The sequence below is a fragment of the Palaemon carinicauda genome, chromosome 3, assembly GCF_036898095.1.
Source record: "Palaemon carinicauda isolate YSFRI2023 chromosome 3, ASM3689809v2, whole genome shotgun sequence".
NCBI classification, from domain to species: Eukaryota; Metazoa; Arthropoda; class Malacostraca; order Decapoda; family Palaemonidae; genus Palaemon; species Palaemon carinicauda.
The window spans coordinates 47,413,624-47,440,007 of NC_090727.1; the positions used below are offsets into that span (position 1 = coordinate 47,413,624).

General features: G+C 47.1%; 1 protein-coding gene across 3 annotated transcripts in view; it reads left to right on the plus strand.

Moving 5' to 3' along the window:
• LOC137637319 (rab-like protein 6) overlaps positions 1–26,384 on the plus strand; it is a 235,033-nt gene that overhangs the window by 113,594 nt on the left and 95,055 nt on the right. For all 3 annotated transcript variants that reach the window (XM_068369567.1, XM_068369572.1, XM_068369563.1), the window contains exons 4-5: positions 2,230–2,319; positions 25,000–25,121. In XM_068369567.1, the coding sequence (XP_068225668.1) occupies positions 2,230–2,319; positions 25,000–25,121 (212 nt within the window). The remainder of the gene's footprint in view (positions 1–2,229; positions 2,320–24,999; positions 25,122–26,384) is intronic.

The following is a 26,384-nucleotide window of genomic DNA, read 5'->3' on the forward strand; positions in this document are numbered from 1 at the left end:
TCCATAGAACATGGTTCGAGTCCTCAGGTCTCTTAAGAGACCTCCTTTCAAACCATTACGCCAGGCTTCTGATCGCCACCTGACTTGGAAGACGGTGTTCCTACTTGCTTTGGCCTTGGCCAAGCGAGTCAGCGAACTTCATGGTCTCTTGTATGACATCGCCCATTCAAGGGGGGATGGGGGAAGGTAACGTTCAGATTCGTCCCTGAGTTTGTTGCTAAGACTCAAAATCCAGGATTGCTGGACGCTCAGTTTGACTCTTTCCGGATTTCGAGTCTCCGTTCTTTAACAGATGACCCAGACCATCTCCTACTGTGCCCAGTAAGGAGTCTGAGGCTCTATCTGAAGAGAACAGCTGCAATTCGTCCTCGGGTGCAAGCATTGTTCGTGAGCACGGGAAGGACGAAGAGGAGGGTCACTAAGAATACAATCTTAGCGTGGATTCGTAGGGTTATCCATCATTCCCTGAATCCCGACCCTCCTCCGTCACGTCGCCCTAGAGCACATGATGTCAGAGGCATTGCTACGTCCCTGGCATTCCAGAAGAATTACTCAGTGACGCAGGTTTTACAAGCAGGGGTTCGGAAGCATCAAACAACCTTTACAGCCCACTACCTGCAAGACGTGACCCACAGGAGGCTTGATACATTTTCTGTCGGCCCTGTGGTGGCTGCACAACAGCTGGTTTAGACCTCAAGCTTCTTAATGGACAAGTAGCAGAAGGTTGAGGGCATTGTTACCTGGTTTTAGTCTGCATAAATGAAAAGGAGGCATACCTTTTCATTTATGCAGACTAAAACCCTTATTCTTTTCTTCATCCCCCCCTCTCTTGGGGAAAGCAGCATCCTGGGTTCTCTGCACAGCTGACCTCAAACCACTGCAGGTAAACCATGTTTCCTTGTGTTCTTAGTATTAAAATAATACTGTCATGTCCCCATACCCTTACGAGGTGGTATTGGGAACGTCCTCCTAGAATTCCATCTAAAGGACTTCAGGTCAACTTTCTAGGACGAGTCACACTTCATTCCTTCACACACAAGCTTACGTAGGCCGCGGTCCTTGCAGAGCAAGGCACTTGCAAGGTGCAGGGACTCCTTATCTTGAGCACTGACACACTCAGATACTGAGTCCCCGGGCAAAAGTGAAAAGCCAGTAACGGCTGGGACTTACCACCCTACCTAAGGGTTAAGTCACCCATATTAAAAAATAGCGTGGTTTGTATTTCGGTTACGGAACAAATGACAAATTCGTAGATAATTTGTATTTTTCCTAACCATACAAACCTTAGCTATTTAATCAAACTTGCCCGCCAGCCCTGTCCCCCGGGAAGTCCTACCTCTAAGCAAAGTGAGCTAGTCACAGGTGTGTGAGGGGGGAGGGGTAGCTAGCTACCCCTCCCTAGGGGGTAGTAAACCCTCGTTAAAATTTTAATGGCTCGTCATTTCAGCTACGCCGAAAGTAATACCCCCATATTAAATAGCTAAGGTTTGTATGGTTGGGAAAAATACAAATTATCTACAAATTTGTCATTTTTAGCTACCTCCAGTCAAGGCTGACATTGATTTGTTTTTTTATGAAATCTTTTTTTCTCTATACAGTATCTTATTTCTTGATTGACAAATTTCAACTTTGCTTCTGTTTTTCTAGCTACTTTCTTCATATGGCTCCAGAATTGCTATTGACTGATTCTCGTTATCTGCTACAAAAATTATGCTGTGTTTGCTCTTTTTAATCCATTTTCACATAGTTAGCTGATTGTAAACAAACTGGGTGGCAGAGTTAACTTGTCTCTCTCTGATGTCACACAATGGTGGAGCAGCCTTTGCTTATTCTTGTGAGTCTGGTTGGGGCCTATACTGGCTAGTGTAATTAATTGTATCTTCAAACGAAATGCTGCCGAGTGTTTATTAATGCATGGTTCTGAGTGAATTGTAAATAGATATTGTTTATTTTTTCAAATTTCTTTTAGGAATGTTAGCCTACCTTTAAAGTTATTGGCTTCATGTATAATAAAAATATTTTTTATTTGCATATCAGTGATTTTAAGATTCATTGTTCTGCCCATGAGCAAGGTGATGCATGTACTATACATCTGAAAGTTAAACACAATGGATTCTTTAATTGAAAATTATTATTTTTATATCATAGAAATATGCTTTTTATTTTTATAATTAATTTTTTATTGCAATGTTTTAGATGGTATAATGGTTAAATGATAACTATTTATAGGTGGCCAGCATTCAGTGGAACTACAAAGCTACTGATGATGTCAACGTAGAATTGTGGGATATTGTTGACAAAGGGAAGAAGAAGAAAAAGGTAAGTTATATAGATTTCCTGGAATACTCTTTTGTTCTGATGTGAATACAAACTTTCTGTCCTTTAGATATGAATGTAGCACAAGCTGGAATGACCATTAAATTATTAACGAGTTAGTTATACAATAATCACTGACGGGACGTGTGGCAAAGCCCTTCCCTCCTGTCAGTCAGAAAAATTAGTCACTTTTTACTTAGCTGATTGTTTGTCTTTGCTTTTCAGGGGGCAAGACTGGTTTTAGTTGTTGCCCCTGATTGTTTGCCTTTGCTTTTCAGGGGGCAAGACTGGTTTTAGTTGTTGCCCTGTGGCAAGTGCTGATTGTGGCCACCTCTTCAATGAGAAGGCTTTTCTAAGAAAAGGAAGAAATGGATTTATAAGGATTCTAAACAGTCAACTTTGATGCCGAAGAGCGTTATAGCTATTTCTTCAATCCTGGTGGAGCCCAACTCACTGTGTATCTTGTAAATTCTTCATGGGCTTGGTCCTTGGTAAGTCCTCATGGCTGGGAAGAGACCTCTGATCACTTTCAGTTCGTTCTTCAGGAAGGGCCGGAATATCACCTTTCCTTAATGAAGTGAATACTCATTTGCCTTATGCCAAAAGTTTGCCTGTAGCAATGCAGACTGATGGTGATGCATTTCACCCAAGCAGGTTGTGGCCTGCCTTGAATGCCGAAGGAGGTCTTGGCGACCGCTCGGATTCTTGAAACACTTGTGTTGATGACCTCGTCTCCTGTTACATCTGTGGCTGCATCAAAGGACTTGTATCCAGTGATTGTTTCCCCAGAGGTTGCAATTGCTGTCAAAAGTACCAAACTACCATCTTCCGTTGAGGGAGCGTCATCATTGATCTCCCAGACCTCGACCCTGAAGAAGGCTGGTGAGGGGAAGACACGTGCTTGATCCTCCTTTTCCTCTGATTCTGATGCCACTACTTCTAGTAAGAAGTTCAGGATGACTGATCTCAATGAGTTTTGTAAGCCTCTGGGATTTTTTCTTGTTGCCCAGAAAGAGATTTTGTGCTCCTGCCTACCAACCCTGCCAGGGAAAGTAGCTCTGGCCTAAGTAAAGGTGCTCAGGCTCCTTTTACTGGTTGTAGGCTTTGTACAGGACTGAGCTCTCACACTGGTAGTGGGTTAATTGAAGGGTGCCTCTCTTCCTCACCCTCCTCTAATGAACGATTGAAGATCACCTCATTTACAAAGGGAGGAAAGATGAGGGCTGCAGTAGATTGGCAAGGGCACAGGGGAAGAAAACATTTACGAAGGGAGGGAAGATGAAAGCTCCAGTAGCTCCAATAGGTTGGCCAGGGCACAGGGTAAGAAAACATTTATGAAGGGAGGGAAGATGAAAGCTCCAGTAGGTTGGCCAGGGTTCAGGGAAAGAAAATATTTACAAAGGGAGGGAAGATATAAGCTCCAGTAGCTCGGTCATGGTACCAGCCTTCATAGAGATACTACCGCTAGCACGTTATTAGGTCCTTTGACTGGCCAGACAGTACTAAATTGTATCCCTCTTTTTTATTACAGCTCATATTATCTTTGCCTACTCATATACTGAATAATCTGGCATATTCTTTCCACATTCTCCTCTGTCCACATACACCTGACAACACAGATTACTAAACAATAATTCTTCTACACTTAAGGGGTTAACTACTGCTATGTAATTGTTCAGTGGCTACTTTCTTCTTGGTAAGGGTAGAAGAGACTTTAGCCATGGTAAGCAGCTCTTCTAGGAGAAGGAAACTCTAAAATCAAAGCATTGTTCTCTATTCTTAGGTAGTTCCATAGCCTCTGTACCATGGTCTTCTACTGGGTTAGGGTAGAGTTCTCTTGCTTGAGGGTGCACTCGAGCACATTATTATATCTGGTTTCTCATCTTGTTATTTTTAAGTATTTATAGTTTATATATGAAAGAATTATTTCAATGTTATTACTGTATTGTTCTTTAACTTTACTTGTAGTTTATTTCCTTATTTTCTTTCCTCACCGGGCTATTTTCCTGCTGAAGCCCTTGGGCTTATAGCATCATGCTTTTCCAACTTCAGTTGTAGCTTAGCAAGCAGTAATAATAATACAGTAATAATTTAGAAAACATACATGGTAGTCTCAATCAGCTAAATGTGAAAAATGGAAAAGAGGCATATTCACTATGATGGTATTTTATGATACAGTACAGTATTACTATGTGGATACTATGTGTATGATTACTGGATACAGTTAAGAAAAACATCAGTTTTAACAATATAATGTTACTTTAATATACAGCTGTACTTATTAACCAGTAAATGTATATATAGTTTGGTCAGTGTCATAGCCAGGGCCAGGAGTACATACTCTAAATTTATAGCTTGTGTATAATGCAACTCCCTTAAAAATAGCTTTTAAGTAAGGTTTTCATAAGTTGTATGATATGCAGTATATACGGTAGTTTAAGGAAAGACATAAAAATTTGAGGGATATGATTTGAGGAAAATAACTTAACATGATGTTATGAGTAAATAAGGCTGTAAACATGAGATGGAAAGTCAAACAAAATTATATTATCATCCATCTCGTGGAGTGGTAGTGCCATCATTGCCCTTCAAGTTGTGCACTCTATGCCATATCAAAAATGTTCGCAGCCTCCTCTTGTCGTCAAGCAGCAGCACCTTTCTAACCTTCTACTTTACCTTCCTTCATGCTTTCTATCTTCCACCTTTCTTTCCAGCTTCTTAATAATTTCTTCATGATGCATCTTCAAGGTATCCATTTCTCGTCCAGTTTAACCCTGGCTATATGGCTTCCATTCTATAAATTTGTCAATCAATATGCTGTATTATGATGATGTCACACTTCCTTTCTTTAATTACGGTTCTAGATTTTATATTGTGACAAGTAAAGTCTTACTGTGATGTTTTTATTTAAATAACGTTATTTAACTGAGTTTCAGCTTAAGTTTATTGAAATTTGGGGAAATATAAATCATAAAGACGTGGCTTAGATCAAGTTCATAGGTGTTTGAAGTAAAACGAAAGGTACGGATTAGAATTACTCTACTGTACAGTATACAGCAAAACTTGTGCTACCTGAATTCAGTGATTTTCGTTCAAAAGTCACTAACTGGCAACTCTTACATTCTGCACATTTCTAATGAGTGTAGGTTCAAAGCATTTTGAAATTTCACTCAATATAAGAGACAGTTCATTAAGCACAATTTTAGAGAATTAATGCTATCTTTTTTTTTTTACCAAAATTTCAGCTAATTCCTCATGGAAAAATGAATCCAATAATCTTTAATTATTATAAAAATGTAGAAGAATAAAGACTCAATGAGTCTGACTTTTTAGCTATTATAGCACAGTGAACCCTCGTTTATCGCGGTAGATAGGTTCCAGACCCGGCCGCGATAGGTGAAAATCCGCGAAGTAGGGACACCATATTTACCTATTTATTCAACATGTATATTCAGACTTTTAAAACCTTCCATTGTACCTAGTACTGTTAACAAACTACCCTTTAATATACAGAACACTTGCTGCATGTACTACAGTACCCTAAACTAAAACAGGCACAAATATTAAAGGCGATTTTATATCATGCGTTTCCTAAACACGCTAAAAAGCACGATAAAAAATGGCAACCAATGTTTTGTTTACGTTTATCTCTGATCATAATGAAGAAACAAACTGGAGGTAGAGCTTTGCTTATTACCCAGACATATTTCCCATACTTTTCCCTTAGAACTACATCATATCTTCCTACTTTAGATATATATATATATATATATATATATATATATATATATATGTGTGTGTGTATATATATATATATATATATATATATATATATATATATATAATATATATATATATAATATATATATATATATATATATATATATATATATATATATATATATATATATATATATATATATGTATATATGTATACACATATACATACCTACATATATACATACATACATATATACATAAATACATGCATACATATATATATATATATATATATATATATATATATATATTACTGTATATATATGGGTTATGGAAAAAATCCGCGAAGTGGTGAATCCGCGATGGTCGAACCGCGAAGTAGCGAGGGTTCACTGTATTGTATTTGACGTAAAGAATGTATCGAATATATAGTTGTGGGTGGAGTCTAACGAGACATCAACTGGCACAGTGGCAGTGTCGCAAGTCACGACAGTCGCGATGACACACACAGTCTCACAAAATATGTCTACTCACCTATTCATCTGTTACACATGATTGGAGCTACCCAACCGCAACCGGAAATTATAATTCTAGTTGAGCGGTATTTCATCAGATTTTCAAAAATAAAGGCAACTAATCGACAAGACAACTGAGCATATATGGCTAAAACAATACAATGAAGGAGAAAGGTTGCCATCCTCAAAGAAGGGAAACCCTGCTACACAACCACATAAGGAAACGAAGAATTAACCAATTTTTATAACCAAGGATTTATTTTCAAAATAATTTTCCAATCTCTATAGTAGATAAGCCATCGTAAGCCAGTGCTTATCAATTTGGGAGTCTGTGGGTGATGAAAATATTTGTAATAGATTGGTTGACATTATTTTCAAAAGGAATAAACAACCTAGACTTGCCTACTAAATATTAATCTCTCTCTCTCTCTCTCTCTCTCTCTCTCTCTCTCTCTCTCTCTCTCTCTCTCTCTCTCTCTCTCTCTCTCTCTCTCTCTCTAACCATACCAATAAAATAATGACTTTTTTAAAAGATGAAATTGTCTTTATTCTAATTGTTTTTTTGGGCTCAAGCCATGGCGTCCTGATGGAAGGTTCCTTTTTGGTAGCTTCCTTGGGTATATAACTACTAAATATTCCCAGAGAATTTAACCACAGGTTATCACAGAATTCTAACTTCTGGAGCGAGTATCCTAAAGGTTTCCCTTTAAGACATCGTATATCAACAGGGGACGCATGTATTAACGCGCCACATAGCTATCTACACCCCAAACAGAGTTAACACTTCGATGTGTAGGGGCGGAGAATAGCTGGGGAGCCGTTCCACGGCAAATCTCGTTCGTGGCTACTTTTGGTACTCGAGACGTAAACAAACGGGCGCCATTGCTAAATGACGTCATGTCCGTCCTCATCCTTCGTTTAGTAGCTTGCCTTACTAGTCGGACTTTTCCCTGTGCGCACTTTATCGACTTGCATCTTAGCCATGTCTCTACCCTCGGCCTCGCCTTCTTCTGGAAAGTTGAGTACAAGGTTCCAGTATTGTTTAAATAAGCTCTGACCGTAAAGTAACTTTTACTTTTCGAGATATTTGATGTTTTGTGGCAGAGCTGTGCCTCGACCGGACCCGCCATTTTATGGCGTCGCTGTTGTTTTGCATGCCTTATTTAGATAGCCTCAACAGCGTTTTCCGGCCTCATTAACTAATCGATACTATTAGTTATTTAGTCTTCATAGCTAGGAACTTTATATATCGTGTTTTGACGCCTTGTTATCGATCATCATTTGACCCCATACCAGTTGGCTAGTCTAGCCCCTAGGCCAGAGCGCCTAACATCAGTGTTCATGCATGATATATTTCAGTGATCCTAGGTATAATTATGAAGATAGTGGCATTATTTTACAATACTATTGACTGTGATGCAAGTGTTTTCGCCTTCAGGGACCATATAAGGGACAGGTTAGATAGTGTGCCTTTCTAACCTAACCTACAAGTAGGACCCCTATATGCTTCCTTCATCCCCTGCCTTAGGGCATCCCCTCTGTGTAGCCTTGCTCCCCCTACCACGTAAGGGGATCAAGCTCTTATCAGAGTATATATCGCTTCTCTGTCCCCCCTAAGGGAATGATCCCCCCTTAGGGTTGCGTCCGAGAATGAGGAACGGCTAGTCCGTCCTCTATTGCTGGAGCTAGGTCTCCGACCTTTCCTGCAATAGCGATACGTCTTCCATCCTTCCTAGTTCAGGGTGTAACATCCCTGCTCTAGGTTAGGTTTTGGGGGAGTTAGCTCTGTACCTTGCTGAAACGATACCCATGCACCGTTTTCAGACAGGCTGCCTTACCTTAGGCTAGGGAGTGTCCTCCCTTCCTTGGTGGCCGCTTTGGTACAGAGCCTCCTCCACAGAAGACCCTTCTCTTCTCCCCTCCCCACCTATCTCTTGTATGGCCTAGCCTATACTTAGGTTAGTCTATACCCATCTGTCCCCTGTCCTACAAGTCCTCCGTAGGGTGGAGTGATAGGGCTACCTTGAGCTCCTGTGTGCAGTCCGCTCTGGTACATATACCCTTCATAGTGTCCTATGGGGTTAGCCACTGGATGCGTTCTGTCTGCAGGGGTTCTCCCCCCTCTTGGGTGTTCCCTAGCCCTCCCTTGGGCTACCTTGGCTCCCGGTCCTCTGCGGCCCCTGCTTCTGGTTGATAGGGCTAGCCTCTATCATGGGTACACCCACTCAGGTGGGATGTCTTGGGGTCCGTAGCCGTGCCCCTACATCCCTCCCTCTGTCTCTTTCACTATCCCGGTGCCGGTCCCTTGCCGCCTCCCCTGTCGGTGATACCCACCTCCTACCTTGGTGACTTATCCCTTGCCCTCTGGGCCGCCAGTCCTCCGTGTGCCGGGGGACTGCCGCCTCCCACCGGCTTCCAGCCGATGGCCTTCCCTCTTACCTCATAGCTTCGGTCGTCCGTCCACCGGCCCGGCCCCTGGAGTGCCGGCATCCACTGCCGGAAGTCCGGTTCTGCTATAACCATCCTTGTTCCTGTCACCAAGCCGGCAACCTTCGGCTGCCGGAGCCGCCGCTCCCCGCCGGCGTGCCGGCGTGCCGCCGCTGTGCCGGCGGCCGCCACCCTGGTATTACTCCTGACTTTTATATTTGTCTTCCCTAATGCCAGAAACTCTGCTGGAGCGGCCTCCGGCGTGCCGTCGGTCTGCCGGAGCCTTCCGGAGGCGTCAAGGCGACTTGCACCCCTTCTACTAGCTATCATATCATGTTGATAGCCCTACATCGCAACCAGATGGTTTGATTACGTAAATGGATAGGTATTATCTTACCGTTCTATTAGTAACCATGCTGTCTTCTTGCATATCACAGATTTCCAGCATGCTATGTGTATCTTAGCACGGCTGGTTGCCGGAAACCGTTACCCTATGGGATCTTCTACGTTCCCAGTTCTAGGGTCTGAGTAGCCTCAGTCCTAGTTTTATATCCTTGACAATTCCCAATAGAATTCCCACTGCCTTCCGGGCATTCCATGTCGAATTCTGTCCTGTGCCTTCGGTCACAACAAATTGTCTATGGATAAGGTCACGGTAACCAGCTGGGCGGGTTACACGGAGTATGTATCTATCTCCTTCTTTTCCGCCCATTCTCTGATCATCACACTTAATATTAAGTTAAAGATTAATCAGTTAATATTTAACTTTAGAATAGAAGTCATCCTTATGACTCCCCCATACTCATGTTCTCTTTCTCTTACAGGAGGAGCAACTGAAGCGCGACCACGGCTTCTGTGCAGTGAAGCGCCCGCACTTTTATGGGTACACGGCGTGTAGGACCCACGCCCCTTGTGCCAACAAGAAAGGAGATCTGAAGTTCTGGGACCCGCAGAACTGTACGGTCTGCCAGGAACGCCTGGTCGACGTGTTCAATAACCCTCCTTCAGCGGAGGTTAGGGACGCTTCTCGAGAGAAGCTACGCAGATGGGTGCGTAGCTTCCAGAAGAACTCCACTGGACCGTACCTTGCCACTGAAGACTTGAGGGCCTTACTGTTCCCAAAGGCATCCCCAGACTCTGTGGTCCCCAAGGATCAGATCCCCACCGTCCAGATCACGGTGGAACCCGAGGTTGTCATGGCCCAGTCCATGCACGAGTGTCACCTGGATACCGACAACGCGGAGCGCATGTTGGAGATTTCGGAGACAACTGAGAGGAACCTCATGGCCCAAGAGTTGGACTATGAAGAGGACCAGGTGGAATACACCGAGTCGTAGCAGGAGGTCGCTCCGCCTTCCACCACCGCCCCAACTCCTACACCGACGGAAGTATCTCTCCCGTCTACCTCCGCCACCCCGGATCCCATCCCAACCGCCCAGGAGATGTTCCGTATGCTTGAAGCGCTTATGGACAAGAAACTCCAAGTGACACACGAGTACATCAGGTCCATGGGAAGTTCCAAGGAGCCGAAAAGGATTTCGGTTAAGGACCTCCCGGCATGCTCGCACGCCAACCCCTGGAGGTATGCCGAGCATATGCCCATCGCAACGGGCAGGATCTTCATCAGCGAGAAGGTCGGCTCAGTTGCCCTGGAAGAAGTGGAGCTCTTCCCGAGTTTTGAGGCTTATCCGGACTGTTACGTCCGGCTTCGATCCGAACCTGCCTCTAAAGAAGAGACCGAACCTAAGGAGGTGATAGTGTTCGATCTCCCGAAGCAAGAAGCACCCTACCTACGTCGCACCTGATGATGCGATCCTCCCCTTTATGGAAAAGGCCTTCGCTGCGGTTCACAAGGCAGTGGAAGAAGGGAAGCCTTGCCCTGCACTGGAGTGCAGACCCTTCTCTCTGGTGACTCCCCCCGATGTTCGACACTGGAAGGATATCCAGCATACCTTCGTGGTGGGAAAACTAGATCCTGACGTTGCTGGACGTCAGTTTAATGAAGACCTCCCGAAACTTAATGACCATCTCCTTCGTCGGGAACAAGACATGAAGGAAAGGCTCGCCGCATCCATGTCCCTCCAAGTACAGCTTGACGTCATGGCTGGTGACACTAGAGTCCCCGACCACTACATGGTGCTCGCTAAATCGCATATGGCGACTCTGGTTAAGGACCTGTACAGCTTCATGAAGGCTCGGAGAGCCTGTCGTGAATTCGTGTTCTCAAGTGCCACAGTGAGACACGAACCGCGGAGGCTGATTTCCTCCAACATCTGGGGTAAACTCCTCTTTCCCTCTGATCTTGTGAAAGAGATCACCGACAAGGCCGCCACTGAGAACAGGAACCTTCTCAACAAGTGGGGCATGTTGAAGAAGAGGAAATCCTCTCAGGACGATGGCCCTCAACCTAAGAGGAAATCCTCCAAGCCAAAACCCCAGCAACGTCAACAGAGACGGCAGTTTCCGGGACCCGCTACTCCCCAAGTGGCTGCTCAGCCACAGCAGACCTTTCAACTGGTCACCCAACCGGTCTTGTCCCAGTCACCGGTTTTCACCCCTGCCTTTGAGCAACAGACGACTACCTTTCGTCCCAAAGGTAGAGGCTCAAGCAGAGGTGCAGGCAGAGACGCATCTCGCCATCCCTCCAGAGGCAGAGGAGGAAGGGGAGCTAGCGGCCAAGGCAATAAACCCTCGGGACACCAGAAGCAATGAAGTGCTTCCGGTGGGAGGAAGACTCCGCCAATTCCAGGATCGTTGGACCTTCGATTCCTGGGCACACAGCATCGTCAAGAAGGGTCTAGGCTGGAGTTGGACTCAACCACCCCCAACCTTCCAGCAATTCTTCCAACAATCAACCCCCCTTCTGGAAGAATATGTCCTAGATCTCTTGAACAAGAAGGTGATAAGGAGGGTAAAGTCAACCAGGTTCCAAGGGAGACTGTTTTGCGTCCCCAAGAAGGACTCCGACAAGCTCAGAGTCATTCTCGACTTATACCCCCTCAACAAGTTCATAGCGAACAACAAGTTCAAGATGCTGACTCTTCAACAGATAAGGACCCTTCTGCCTCGAGGTTCTTACACGGTCTCCATAGACCTGGCGGATGCCTACTGGCACGTTCCAATGAACCACCACGCTTCCTCCTACCTAGGATTTCGACTCCAAAGGAAAAGCTACGCCTTCAGAGCCATGCCCTTCGGCCTCAACGTGGCCCCTCGGATCTTCACAAAGCTGGCGGACGCCATAGTACAACAGCTCCGCCTCCAAGACGTCCAGGTGATGGCCTACCTCGACGACTTGCTAGTCTGGGCTCCATCGCCCGAGGATTGTTTAAGATCCTGCAGCAAAGTCACCCAGTTCCTAGAACACCTGGGATTCAAGATAAACGCGAAGAAATCTCGCCTCTCTCCAGCTCAGAAGTTCCAATGGTTAGGAATCCAGTAGAACCTTCAGTCACACCGCCTTTCCATTCCCCAGAAGAAAAGGAAGGAAATAGCAGTGTCTGTCAAGCGACTGCTGAAATCCAAACGGATCTCAAGACGTCAGCAGGAACGAGTTCTAGGCTCTCTACAGTTCGCCTCAGTGACAAACCCAGTGCTTCGGGCACAGCTAAAGGATGCCGCGGGAGTCTGGAGACGTTCTGCATCCATCGCTCGAAGAGACCTCAAGAGACGGCTCCCAAACAGACTTCGGCTTCTCCTCAAGCCGTGGTCGGAAGCAACGGCCCTGAAAAGGTCCATCCCTCTTCAACACCCACCTCCATCACTCAACATCCACACGAATGCTTCGCTGGAGGGTTGGGGAGGTCACTCCCACCAAAAACAGGCTCAAGGCACATGGTCTCCCCTATTCAAGACATTTCACATCAACATCTTGGAGGCCATGGCGGTCCTTCTAACACTGAAGAAACTCTCCCCGCCTCCCTCGATCCATATTCGTCTAACCCTAGACAACTCGGTGGTAGTTCGATGTCTCAATCGCCAAGGCTCAAGATCGCCCCAGATAAATCAGGTGCTTCTGACAATCTTCCGTCTGGCAGAGAAGAAGAAGTGGCACCTGTCTGCAGTTCACCTACAAGGATTCCGCAACGGGACAGCGGACGCTCTATCCCGGACAAGCCCGATAGAGTCGGAATGGTCTCTAGACGCAAGATCATTCTCCTTCATCTCTCACCAAGTCCCAGAACTTCAGATCGATGTCTTCGCAACGAGCGACAACAATCAACTTCCTCGATGTGGCCCCGTACGAGGACCCCAAGGCAGAGGCAGTGGACGCCATGTCCCTGGACTGGAACAGATGGTCCAAGATCTACCTGTTCCCTCCCACCAACCTTCTGCTGAAAGTCCTCTCCAAGCTGAGAACCTTCAAAGGGACAGCGGCCCCAGTGGCTCCCAAATGGCCCCGTAGCAATTGGTACCCCCCTGGTCCTGGAGCTGCAGCCCACGCTGATCCCTCTCCCGGGCCCAGTTCTCTCCCAGCAAGTACAGAAGTCGACTGTCTTCGCTTCATCATCGAAAATCAAGGACCTTCATCTCATGATTTTCCCTCCCTAGCCGCGAAGAAAAGGTTTGGGATCTCGAAGAAAAGTCTAGACTTCCTCGAGGAATACAAGACCGAATCCACAAGACGGCAATACGAATCATCCTGGAGAAAATGGGTCTCATTCGTCAAGGCAAAAAATCCTACGGAAATCACCATTGATTTTTGCATGTCCTTCTTTATTCACCTTCATGGACAGGGCTTGGCAGCCAACACGATTTCTACTTGCAAATCGGCCTTGACTAGACCACTGATGTATGCCTTCCAGATTGATCTGTCCAACGACATCTTCAATAAACTGCCGAAAGCATGCGCTCGTCTACGCCCAGCACCCCCACCAAAACCGATCTCCTGGTCTCTGGACAAGGTGCTCCATTTTGCCTCCAACTTAGACAATGATTCATGCCCTCTCAAGGATCTGACTCAAAAAGTTATATTTCTTTTTGCTCTTGCCTCAGGAGCCCGAGTCAGCGAAATAGTGGCATTATCAAGGGAAGAGGGTCATATCCTGTTTACTGACTCAGGAGACCTTACCCTCTTCCCGGATCCGACGTTTCTCGCAAAAAACGAATTACCCACCAAAAGATGGGGCCCTTGGAGAATATGCCCCCTGAAAGAAGATGCCTCTCAATGTCCAGTAGAGAGCCTCAAGGTCTATCTTCGCAGAACTTCGGACTTTGGTGGAGGCCAACTCTTCAAAGGAGAAACATCGGGCAGCGACCTGTCACTGAAACAACTAAGAGCGAAAATCACCTACTTCATTCGCAGAGCGGATCCTGACAGTACACCCGCCGGTCACGATCCTAGAAAAGTTGCATCGTCTCTGAATTTCTTTCAGAGTATGGATTTCGAAAGCCTTAAGAGTTTCACAGGCTGGAAATCTTCGCGCGTTTTCTTCAAACATTATGCGAAACAAGTGCACGAAGTCAAACATTTTGTGGTAGCCGCAGGTAGTGTGATGAAACCTGCACCTAACTCTGCATAGAACAGTGAGTTACTTGGGACTCTAACTCTACGGGTGCCTATGTTGACCCTCGAGTGATACGTAGTGATTTCAAAACACTTAGTGTTTTTCATATACTGTTCTTATCCCAGGTGAAATGTCATAGTCGTCACAAGAGTGCCGCATGCCTACTAATAATTTTGAAATTCTCTTTCAGATTCAAGAGCACGTCTTTCATTACTATGTACATTATAATTTGTTGTAAATTACTTTTACATATTTATTGCATTCCATTAATATATTCTGCAATTTTATTACTTGTGCGTCTCAATCCGCTCCTACTTATACTATGAAATACACGTCTGTCATAGTTTTATTATCCCTTTCCTCTATGGTTGATGAAGATTACTAAGGTTTCAACCCTTATTATATACTCACCTGTGCAATGTAATATTCCTACTCGAATACTTACTTACTTCATATCTTAGAGACCAGACAATTCTCCATTAACATACAGTGCCTAACCACCACTTGTCTGCCCTTGAGAATGTTCCTATATGAATGCCAACCATTCAGTCTTGTCTCCAAGTTCCTCAGGTTCTCCCAGCAAGGTGAGTAGCCCTTCGATGACCACTTTGATCTTCGGCATGGCCCGTGGGGACTTCACTGCTAAGGGGGCAGGAAGTTCTCTTCCCTACGGTTCTTCTATTAAGATTACTATGCTAACCTGTTCAAAGCCCTCGGCACTTACACTAAAAGGGGAAAATCTACCACGATACATTGATTCTCTGGTATTCTTCCATTAGGACGCCATGGCTTGAGCCCAAAAAACGGATTTTGAGCGAAGCGAAAAATCTATTTTTGGGTGAGATAGCCATGGCGTCCTGATGGACCCTCCCTGCTACTTCGTCCAGTTTTTCAGGTCCCACCCTGCTCTGCTGTATCATGGTGATCGGCAAGCAACTGGCTTCAGGATGAGGACGGACGTGACGTCATTTAGCAATGGCGCCCGTTTGTTTACGTCTCGAGTACCAAAAGTAGCCACGAACGATATTAGCTGTGGAACGGCTCCCCAGCTATTCTCCGCCCCTACACATCGAAGTGTTAACTCTGTTTGGGGTGTAGATAGCTATGTGGCGCGTTAATACATGCGTCCCCTGTTGATATACGATGTCTTAAAGGGAAACCTTTAGGATACTCGCTCCAGAAGTTAGAATTCTGTGATAACCTGTGGTTAAATTCTCTGGGAATATTTAGTAGTTATATACCCAAGGAAGCTACCAAAAAGGAACCTTCCATCAGGTCGCCATGGCTATATCACCCAAAAATAGATTTTTCGCTTCGGTCAAAATCCGTTTACTGGAATTTGCTTGGTTTATTTTCCACATGGGCCTATGTACAGTATTTTAAAAAATTATACATATCTGTTTTATAGAATTATAGTGGTCTATCATTTACTTAACCTATAACAATTGTATTGTAAGTCCTAATCATTATCTATTACTTAGTTTATCAATGCCTTTATAATAAGTTTCATCTCTTGAGATTTACTTAGGATAGCGTTAGACCAAACTTGCAGAGGTTTAAATGGTTCAATTTGCATCTCCTTGCCTTACTCTTGTGCTTCTAATTATATAATTCTTATCAAGCCTATAGGCCTAGTAAAAAATAAAGAAGGATTCATACTATACATAGACTCTGGAAAATTTCATAAATAGTACTATATGTTCTGATAGACACCCTTCATAAGTTACAAGATTTGATGCACATATTCACTGCTGTTATTTGACATATAGCCATGTCTTAGTATATTATAAAGCGAAGACTCCAGAGCCACATTATTCTTATTATTATTATTATTAATATTATTATTAGTAGTAGTAGTAGTATCATTATTATTATTATTATTATTTGGGATACGTTATTGTAGAATCTCCACATAATAGCTGTGGGTAAATATGTCTGACCTGATTATTGACTTCTGTTTGTAAAGTTAAAGTAAATGATAGAGAGGTAGAATTAATTACATTTATAATAGCGAAGATCCACCTCGCTTATTTTCTCATTTATTTATCATCATTTCCTCTCTCTTGTCTCAGAAGAAACCCCTCGTGAGACTAGACTTATATAGGTAACATTGAACATAACCTAAGCTATCAGTATGGCTAATGATAATTTATTGCAAGTTTCGAAACTGTGAAACTAACTTTTGCTTTATGCATAAAACGTCATAAGAAAAATTAAATAATAACTTGTGAATTCATATACCATTTGCATAAATTGTTACCATTAGACTATAGGGGTAAGCTTAAATTTTTTTTCTGTCTTGGCATCCTCTTTTCCAGTTTCCTTCTATCCAGACACACTGTTCCACGAATAGTCTCACGGAGTCTAGGTGACAGAGGGATTCATGCTACATTAACGTATTTAACATGTGTTTTGAAATATTGCTCTAGCATGAAATGTTTTTTGTTCCGTAACCGAAATACAAACCACGCTATTTGCATAGGGTTTACTTTCGGCGTAGCTGAAAATGACGAGCCATTAGATTTTAACGAGGGTTAACTACCCCCGCGCTAGTTAGCAAGGGGGTAGGGGAAGGGGTAGCTTGCTACCCCTCCCCCCCCACACACCGGTGAATTGTCTCACTTCACTTTTGGCTCGGACGATGAGCAGACGTGTCTGTCTTTCGTCCTCGCTTTTGACAGCCTTAATCTGCTTTTTCTTTTTCTTCAGCTTTGTGTGTTTGGAAGTTGGCCTCTACCTTCATCGCAATTATGCGCAAGTGCCCTGGACTCTCCGGCCGCCCCTGTGGAACCTTCATGTTGGCGGTCGAGACGGATCCTCACACCCTTTGCCCGTAGTGTCGAGGTCAACGGTGTGCTAGAGACTTGACTTGTAGTGAGTGCAGGGAGTGGTCTACCTCCCAGTGGGAGAGGTTTGCCCGGCGGCGTAAGAAGAAGTCCAGGAGAGACCTTTCTCCTTCAAGGGCTTCCTTGAAGAAGGAAGGCTCCAAGGACTCTTCTTCCGCCGCCCGAACCTCCTCCGAAGCTCCCACTCGGTTGGCCTCTCGTGAGAGGCCGTCGAGTGGTAGCGTAGGCCATTGTTCTGTTTCCCGACCTTGGGGTGCGGGAGAGGGCGTTGCCTCCCATAGCGGGGCAGCTCCCCCTCCTCCTCCGGGGGAGGATTTTGATTCTCATTATGATGATGACCATGCTGTGTCTAATGATGATCTCTTTCAGCTTTGGGCTTCCTTGGGGCTTAAGGGCTTGCCCTCCAAGGAAGCCCTGTTTGACCTGATCCAGTTGGGGGCTGCTGTCAAGCAATCGCTGGTAATAGCAGAGGTAGACCCTCTGTCTATTGTCGACGTGGTTGTGGCAGAGGCTTCCGATGGGTCTGGTCAAACCTCTGCTGCTGCTGCTGCTGTTGCGGACGTTGCTGAAGCCTCAGCCTCCCCTTCCGAACATCCTTCGAAAGGGAAGTTGAGTCCCACGGTCTCTCCTGCGGGTGCGTCTCCTCCTCGGGGGAGCGCACTGACAGAGACTCCTCTTCGGAGGACCGACGATGTGGATGCCCTTCCTCGAGGCCGCCTTCGCTGTAAAGCTCGTCCTCCTCTTCGCCGTAGGGGCCTTCCTTCTCCCTACAAGGGAGTTAAGAGGCGCCTCTTCGGGTCGTCTTCTCCGCCGCCTTCCCTCGCCAGCGCTCGCCTGCTCGCCAGCGCTCGCCTGCTCGCCAGCTCTCGCCTGCTCGCCAGTGCTCCCCTGCTAGCTGTCAGCGCCCTTCTGTTCCTGCTGCACGTCAGGCGCGCCATCGGTCTCCTGAGCGCACACGATATCCTGCTTGTCAGCGCGCACCTGCGCACCTTGTTCCTGATGCACGCCAACGCTCTCCCACGCGCCCTAGATCTTCGGATCTGGACTCAGGAAAGGACTTTACTCCTTCGCCTCGCCCTCGCGCTCCTGTGCGCCCATCTTCGCCTGCGCAACAGCGCGCACGCTCCCCGGTGCGCACTTCAAGAGTTTCTGCGCGCCCACGAGCCGCCTTCTGAGCCCGACCGCGAGCGTTTGCCCTTGCGCGTTTCCTCGCCATCTGATCCTGCGCCCCAGCTGACTGCGCGCCAACGATCTCCTAAGCGCCCGCGCGATCCTTCGCCTGTGCGCAAGCGCTCGCCAACGCGCCAGCGCGCCCATGACTCGGATCATCACAGGTCTCCGACGCGCACACGCGCTAAATCTTCTGCGCGCGGTCGATCACCTGCACGTACTACGCGCCATCATTCGCCAACGCGCCATCAAGCGCCAATGCGCTATTGCTCGCCGGCGCGCCAGCGTTTGCCAACGCGCCATTGCTCGCCCACGCGCCATCGCTCGCCCACGCGCCATCGATCTCCTGCGCTTCATTGTTCTCCTGACTGACAGCGATCTCCTCTACCCTCGCGCGGTCATTCACCTGCGTGCTCGCGCGCACCTTCACTTGCGCGCCCCCCGCGCCAGCGCGCCCACGCGCCCACTCGCCTGCGCGCGTTTATCTCTTGCGAACGCGTCCGCACGCGTTTATCTCCACGTTTCCGCGCGCGTTTATCTCCGCGCGAACGCGCCCGCGCGCGTTTATCTCCGCGCGACTGCGCGCCCACGCTCCAGCTGCCGCCCGCGCGCGACCCTCTGAATGCTCCATCGCGTGAGCGCCAGCGCGACCCCCGTTCTCGCCGGGTCCTGCCTACGACAGGGACGCGTACTTCCAGATCGCCATCAGGATCGCCACTGCGCAAGCGCAGGGTTCTCACCCAGGACCAGGAAGAGTCTCCGGAGAGGTCTAGGCAACATTCTTCCCTTTCTTCTTTTCAGGTAGGCCCCGTTGCGTCCACTCCGAAGGATCAGGAGATCCCCTTCCCTCCAGCGGGGATTACTGACACTCCGTCCGTCACCCGTCAGTCTTGGTTTGGTCACCTGATGAAAGCGGTGGTGCAGGCTGTGAAGCCAGCCCTCGCTGATCTGGGACTCAGACCGAAGACAAACTCGCCCCCGCTGAAGAGAAGGAGAGGAGTGTACTTCGTGGTGACTTCTCCCAGGGAGTAGTTGGCTCCTAAGAGGTCCGTCAGGAAGGCTCCATCCCCTTCGCGGTTGTTTTCTCCTTCTCCTGTGGACGAAGTCTTTCCGTCCTCAGGAGAGTCCAGCGAGGTGAGGGCCTCTCCCACGGCACCAATGGGGGGAACCCCACCTCCAGGAAGAGAAATGTCTCGTGTGGACGGTACCTTCCAGACCTCTTTGCTTGAGTCCTGTATCCCGCCCAGGAGGAAACCCAAGGACTCAAAGACGATTCCTAAGTCGTCTTCACGGATCCATCCAGAGCCAACCAGACCCCGGGAGAACGTCCACGTGTCTCCCCAAGAAGAGCCTCTTGGGACGGGAGACTTAGCTGCCAGTCCACAGGGAGGAGAGCAGCGTGAGTCTGAGCATGCCTTCTGGCAGGTCTTGAATCTGATGAGGCAACTCAACAGGTTCAGGGACCCGGAGATCGCCCCTCGTGAAGGCAAGGATACGGTCCTAGACCAAGTCTATGGTACCCAGAAACCCCCAAGGGCCAGCGCGCAGCCTTGCCTTGGTCCCAGGGGGTGAAGAGTGCCAGAGACAAGGTCGAAGCTCAGCTCTGGGAACTCGGCTTCTCCAGCTGTTCCTCTGCTAGGAACAAACTCCTCCCACCTCCTCGTTTACAGCAGAGGAGGTATTTTGAGATCATGGGTGAGTACAGTGTAGCTCTTCCCCTCCACCACTCGGTGGAAGAGCTCACAAGGGGAACTCCTCTTGAGAAGCTCTCCTCCCGGCAGGTAACATTCTTGGCTTCGGAGATCCTTAGCCAGGAGAAGGTCGCGAAGTGTGCCATGCAGGCCACTTCGTGGCTGGACGTCTGGCATGGTTCTCTGGGCATCCTATTGCGCTCCGAGGACTTGTGTAAGGAGAGCAATAGGAAGGCCCTGGAGACCTTCCTCCTCTCGGGCACTCGCTCCATCGAGTTCCTGGCCCACCAGGTTACTAACCTGTGGGCCAACTCGATCTTAAAGCGACGCGATGCGGTGACCGAGAAGTTTCATCTGAAGGTCCCCACCATGGATGTCTACAGGCTCAGACACTCCTCCATCCTTGGAGGAAGCTTGTTTGAGCCCAAGGATGTAGAACGGACAGCTGAGAGGTGGAGGAAGTCAAATCAGGATTCGCTCCTCCAAAGGGCCTTCACATCTCGGCCCTACAAGCCTCCAGCTCCACAACAGCATCAACAGCAGCCTCGCAGGACACCGAAGCAGGCTCCGGCAGCTAAGACGAAGGTGTCTAAGCCACAGCCCTTTCCTGTCAAGGACAAGAGGGGTGGTAAGTCCTCTAGGGGAGGCAAGAATCCTAGAGTGAGCGGCCGTGGCCGTAAACGCTAGGATTGGCAGTCCCCCTGCGTGTCCACCTGTGGGGGGATGGCTACAAAGTTGTGTGCACAGGTGGCAGCAACATGGGGCCGATTCCTGGACGGTCTCTGTGATCGGCCAAGGATATCGTGTCCCATTCACAACATCTCAACCTCCCGACAGCGAATCCAGTGTCGTTGAGCTCCTATGCCATGGGATCGGCAAAGGGGCTAGCCCTTCGGGCAGAAGTCGAAACCATGCTCTAGAAGGATGCTCTCCAAGAGGTTGTCGACGGCTCCCCAGGCTTCTTCAGTCGACTCTTTCTTGTAAAGAAGGCGTCTGGAGGCTGGAGACCCGTCATCGATCTCTCAGCTCTGAACAAGTTTGTCAAACAAACTTCGTTCAGCATGGAGACAGTGGACACGGTCAGACTTGCAGTGAGACCACAAGACTTTATGTGCACACTGGATCTGAAGGACGCGTACTTCCAGATCCCAATCCATCCGTCTTCCAGGAAGTACTTGAGATTCAGCCTAGACAGCAAGACCTACCAATTCAAGGTACTGTGCTTCGGTCTCTCCACAGCACCTCAGGTGTTCACCAGAGTGTTCACCCTGATTTCGTCGTGGGCGCACAGGAACTACATCCGTCTCCTCCGATATCTGGACGACTGGCTGATCCTGGCAGACTCGGAGTCGACCCTTCTTCGACACCGAGACAGGCTTCTGGGACTTTGCCAAGATCTGGGGATCATGGTAAATCTCGAGAAGTCCTCTCTGCTGCCGACCCAACGACTGGTATATCTAGGCATGTTATTAGACACCAATCTCCACAAAGCCTTTCCATCAGACAACAGGATATCAAGGCTGAGGAGGGTGGCAGAACCCTTCTTCAGGCGGGAAGAGCTTCCAGCCCAATCATGGTTACGTCTTTTAGGTCACCTAGCCTCCCTGGCCCGTCTGGTCCCGAACAGCCGTCTCAGGATGAGATCCCTGCAATGGTGCTCAAGTCCCGATGGAGTCAGGGCTCCGATTCCCCAGACTCTCTGGTCCCTATAGGACCCACGGAACAGGCGGACCTGCGGTGGTGGCTGATCGACGAAAACTTACGAAAGTGAGTGGATCTTCTCGTCCTTCCCCCGGATTTGACACTGTTCTCGGACGCGTCAAAAGAAGGGTGGGGGGCCCACATTCTGAACCAGAGGGTGTCAGGCCTTTGGTCAGAATCAGAGAAGTACCTACACATCAACCTGCTAGAGATGAAGGCCGTGTATCTGGCCCTTCAACAGTTCCAACGGACCCTGGCGGGTCACTCTGTGGTGGTGATGAGCGACAACACCACGGTAGTTGCTTATATCAACAAGCAGGGAGGTACCTTTTCACAACAGCTATCCCATCTTGCAGTAGAGATTCTGAGGTGGTCCGAAGTCCACTCGATAACACTATCAGCTCGCTTCATTCCTGGCAAGAGGAATGTGCTCGCTGACAGTCTGAGCAGAGCTTCGCAAATAGTGAGTACCGAGTGGTCTTTGGATCCTCAGATAGCCGACAAAGTCCTGACTTTGTGGGGTTCCCCGACAGTGGGCCTGTTCGCGACGGCCTTGAATTTCAAGCTGCCTCTGTACTGCTCCCCAGTCCCGGACCCCAAGGCTCTCTAGCAGGATGCTTTCCAACAACGGTGGGACAACATAGACGTGTACGCCTTCCCACCGTTTTGTCTGATGAGGAGGGTGCTCAATAGGACCAGACTATCGATCAACCTGTCTATGACCTTAATAGCTCCGCTATGGCATCACGCGGAATGGTTCCTGGACCTTCTGCATCTCCTAACGGAACCTCCGAGAGAACTTCCCCCACGACACGAGCTACTCAGACAACCACATTGCAACATCTTCCACAAAGCCGTAGCCTCGCTTCGGCTTCACGCCTGGAGACTATCCAGCGTCTCCTCATGGAGAGAGGCTTTTCACAGCAGGTTGCGGAAAGAATGTCTCGACACCTGCATAGGTCCTCCGCTGGAGTCTACCAGGCGAAGTGGAGAGTCTTCTGTGGTTGGTGTCGTGGGAGGGGTATCTCTCCACTCGATGCCACTATTCCAGCAATAGCAGAGTTCCTTGTGTATTTGCGGGAAGAAATGCGCCTTTCGATCTCGGCGGTGAAATGCTATCGCTCAGCCTTAAGCCTGGCCTTTAGGCTGAAAGGAGTGGACATTTCTTCCTCGCTTGAACTCTCTTTACTCATACGTAGCTATGAGCTTACCTGCCCTCAGTCAGAAGTGAGACCTCCTCCATGGAACGTGGTTCGGGTTCTCAGGGCTCTGAAGAGACCTCCCTTTGAACCATTACGCCAGGCCTCTGATCGCCACCTGACTTTAAAGACGACTTTCCTACTCGCGTTGGCCTCTGCCAAACGAGTTAGTGAACTTCATGGTCTCTCATACGACATCGCCCATTCAAGAGGATGGGGGGAGGTAACGTTCAGGTTCGTCCCCGAGTTTGTTGCCAAGACTCAGAACCCTGGGGTGTCAGACCCACGGTTCGACTCCTTCAGGGTCACGAGTCTCCGTTCCGTAACAAGTGACCCAGACCATCTGCTATTATGCCCAGTGAGGAGTCTGAGGCGTTACTTGAAGAGAACAGCTGCAGTTCGTCCCCGTGTGCAGGCATTGTTTGAAAGCACGGGAAGGACTAAGAGGAGGGTCACCAAGAACACCATCTCGGCTTGGATTCGAAGGGTTATCCATCACGCCTTGAATCCTGACCTCCGTCACGTCGCCCTAGGGCACACGACGTCAGGGGCATCTTTAAGAGAAACTTCTCTGTGACGCAGGTGCTACAAGCTGGGGTCTGGAAGTGTAAAACGACCTTCACAGCCCACTACCTGCAGGACGTGACCCACAGGCTCCTCGTTATTTTTTCTATCGGCCCCGTGGTGGCTGCACAACAGCTGGTCTAACCTCAGGCTCCTTATTGGACAGGTAGCAGAAGGTTGAGGGCATTGTTACCCGGTCTCAGTCTGCATGAATGAAAGAGATGTCTGGCCCTTACTTCTTTCTTCATCCTCCCCTATCTTGGGGAAAGCAGCATCCTGGTCTCTGCATAGCTGACCTCAACCTCTGCAGGTAAACCATGCTCCCTTGTGTTCCTAGTATTAAGTTAATACTGTTGCGTCCCCCATACCCTAACGAGGTGGTATTGGGAACGTCCTAGCCTAGAATTCCATCTAAAGGACTCCAGGTCAACTTCCTAGGACGAGTTACACTCTATTCCTCCACACACAAGCTTATGTAGGCCGCACGTTCCTTGCAGAGCAAGGCCCTTGTGAGGTGCAGGGACTCTTTCTCGAGTGCTACTCACTCGGATTCTGAGTCCCCGGGTAAAGCCAAAGCCAGTAAGGCTGGGGACTTTCCACCCTTCCTAAGGGGTAAGTCACCCTATGTAAATAGCGTGGTTTGTATTTCGGTTACGGAAGAAATGACAAATTCGGAGATAATTTGTATTTTTCCTAACCATACAAACCTAAGCTATTTACACATATTTGCCCGCCAGCCCTGTTCCCCAAGACAAGTCCTACTTCTAAGTGAAGTGAGACAATTCACCGGTGTGTGGGGGGGAGGGGTAGCTGGGGAGGGGTAGCAAGCTACCCCTTCCCCTACCCCCTTGCTAACTAGCGCGGGGGTAGTTAACCCTCGTTAAAATCTAATGGCTCGTCATTTTCAGCTACGCCGAAAGTAAACGCTATGTAACTAGCTAAGGTTTGTATGGTTAGGAAAAATACAAATTATCTCCGAATTTGTCATTTTAACGATCCAATATTTTTCAATGATAAAATTCTACATAACAATGGACCAACATTGTATCATACACACACGTTTACAAAGTGAAATATACGTTTTAATACTAAGTAGTAACTTTAAGACAATGCTCGTCCAATGCAAAAATTAAAAAGTATCACCAGTTTTGCTGCATACTGTACAAGGTAATTGCAAGAATGTGCTTTGAAGTGAAGAATTTCATGGTGGATATCTAGCCTTGGTTTTTGTCATTTAGTCTTATATTCCATTGTTCATAGAATTAATAGTGATTATTCTAATGTTGCTGAACATTGAAGGAGGGAATTAATTTGATCTATACTGTATATATTTTAATTTTCAGATTGAAGATTTAAAACTGGATAATACTTTGGAATTTGAAGAACCAGCTCTAGATGCAGAGTTCCTTGATGTGTACAAGGGTACCAATGGAGTCATAATGATGCTTGACATGACAAGATATTGGCAAGTAAACTATTTGTTTATGTGGTTTATTACAATTTTTCCTTCTCATTCCCTTTAGATGGCCAAAAAACTCCTTCTAATCACAGAAAAGTTAACTTGTTATGACTTATCTAGCTGTATTTCTTTTAGTATTCTGTTTTAGATCATTTTCTTTTATTACATTCAGGAATATGAATATAGGGACTTGTAGCATATGGTGATTGAACGAGGATTTTGAAAACTTGATATAATTGTTTTAAATTATTTTTGGTTAAATAAGGAATGACAAAGATGTATTATATAGAGGTTCTATATTCTTTCCATGAAAGGTTACCTTTGTAATTATACTACTGTAATAGCTATTTTTTCCGTAGCTAAGATATAAACCAAACTTGTTTATAGGAATAATACATTCGTGAATCTGAAAGACGATCCATTAGACCTTTAGCGAGGGTCAACCACTTACCCGCTAGTTAGTGATGGGGGGTACCTACCCTTCTCACTCGCACACCTGGGCTGTGAACCTTGCTTTACTTTTGGCTTGGGGAGAGATGCGGTCTCTCTCCCCTCTCTAACTTTCTGGCCATTTGACTTATTTTATCATAATCTTATGTTTTCTTTTATATATATGAAAACATTTTTAATGTTTTTATATATATTTTAAGCTTTTCTTTACAGGGATGTTGCTGTTTGTGAGACAGCATGGTGCGGCAGGTTCTCAAGGGCAGGGAACTTTCGCTTATGATCTCTAACCTTGAACGGCTGACAATCTGTAGGCTGGAGGCCTTCCGAGTGACTCGGCTGTAGCTGCATGGGAGTCATCATCATTTGAATACTTCTCTGTTTGGATGTTGACGTCGCCTTCCCCCCTACGTGTTTTGAGGAAATCTGCTTGCTGTCTTCACAGAGCTTGACTTTGGTCTTGTTTTTCCTCACTGACAATGCCGCTCACTTTACGTGGCCGGTCAGCAGATCCTCTGCGGGGGAACACCCTTCTCGTTCGCGGGTAAGGTTGCGCTTCCACATGGATGTCTTCATTAATTAAGTTGAAATAATAACTGTTTGTAATTTAACTTTTCAGCTTCGATGCCGCTTTCCTCCATGTGACGATGGTCTAACGGCCGTTCTTGCTGGTGTAGGGTGCGCATGACCTGTAACTTATCCGCTTCCCCTTGGGAACCCCACTTCCCACTGGAGGGTTGAATTGTTCTCCCAAGTAGTTGGTTTTGTCTGCTGAATTAATTAATTCTATTTTTTTTTTTTTTTTTTTTTTTTAATAGTTTT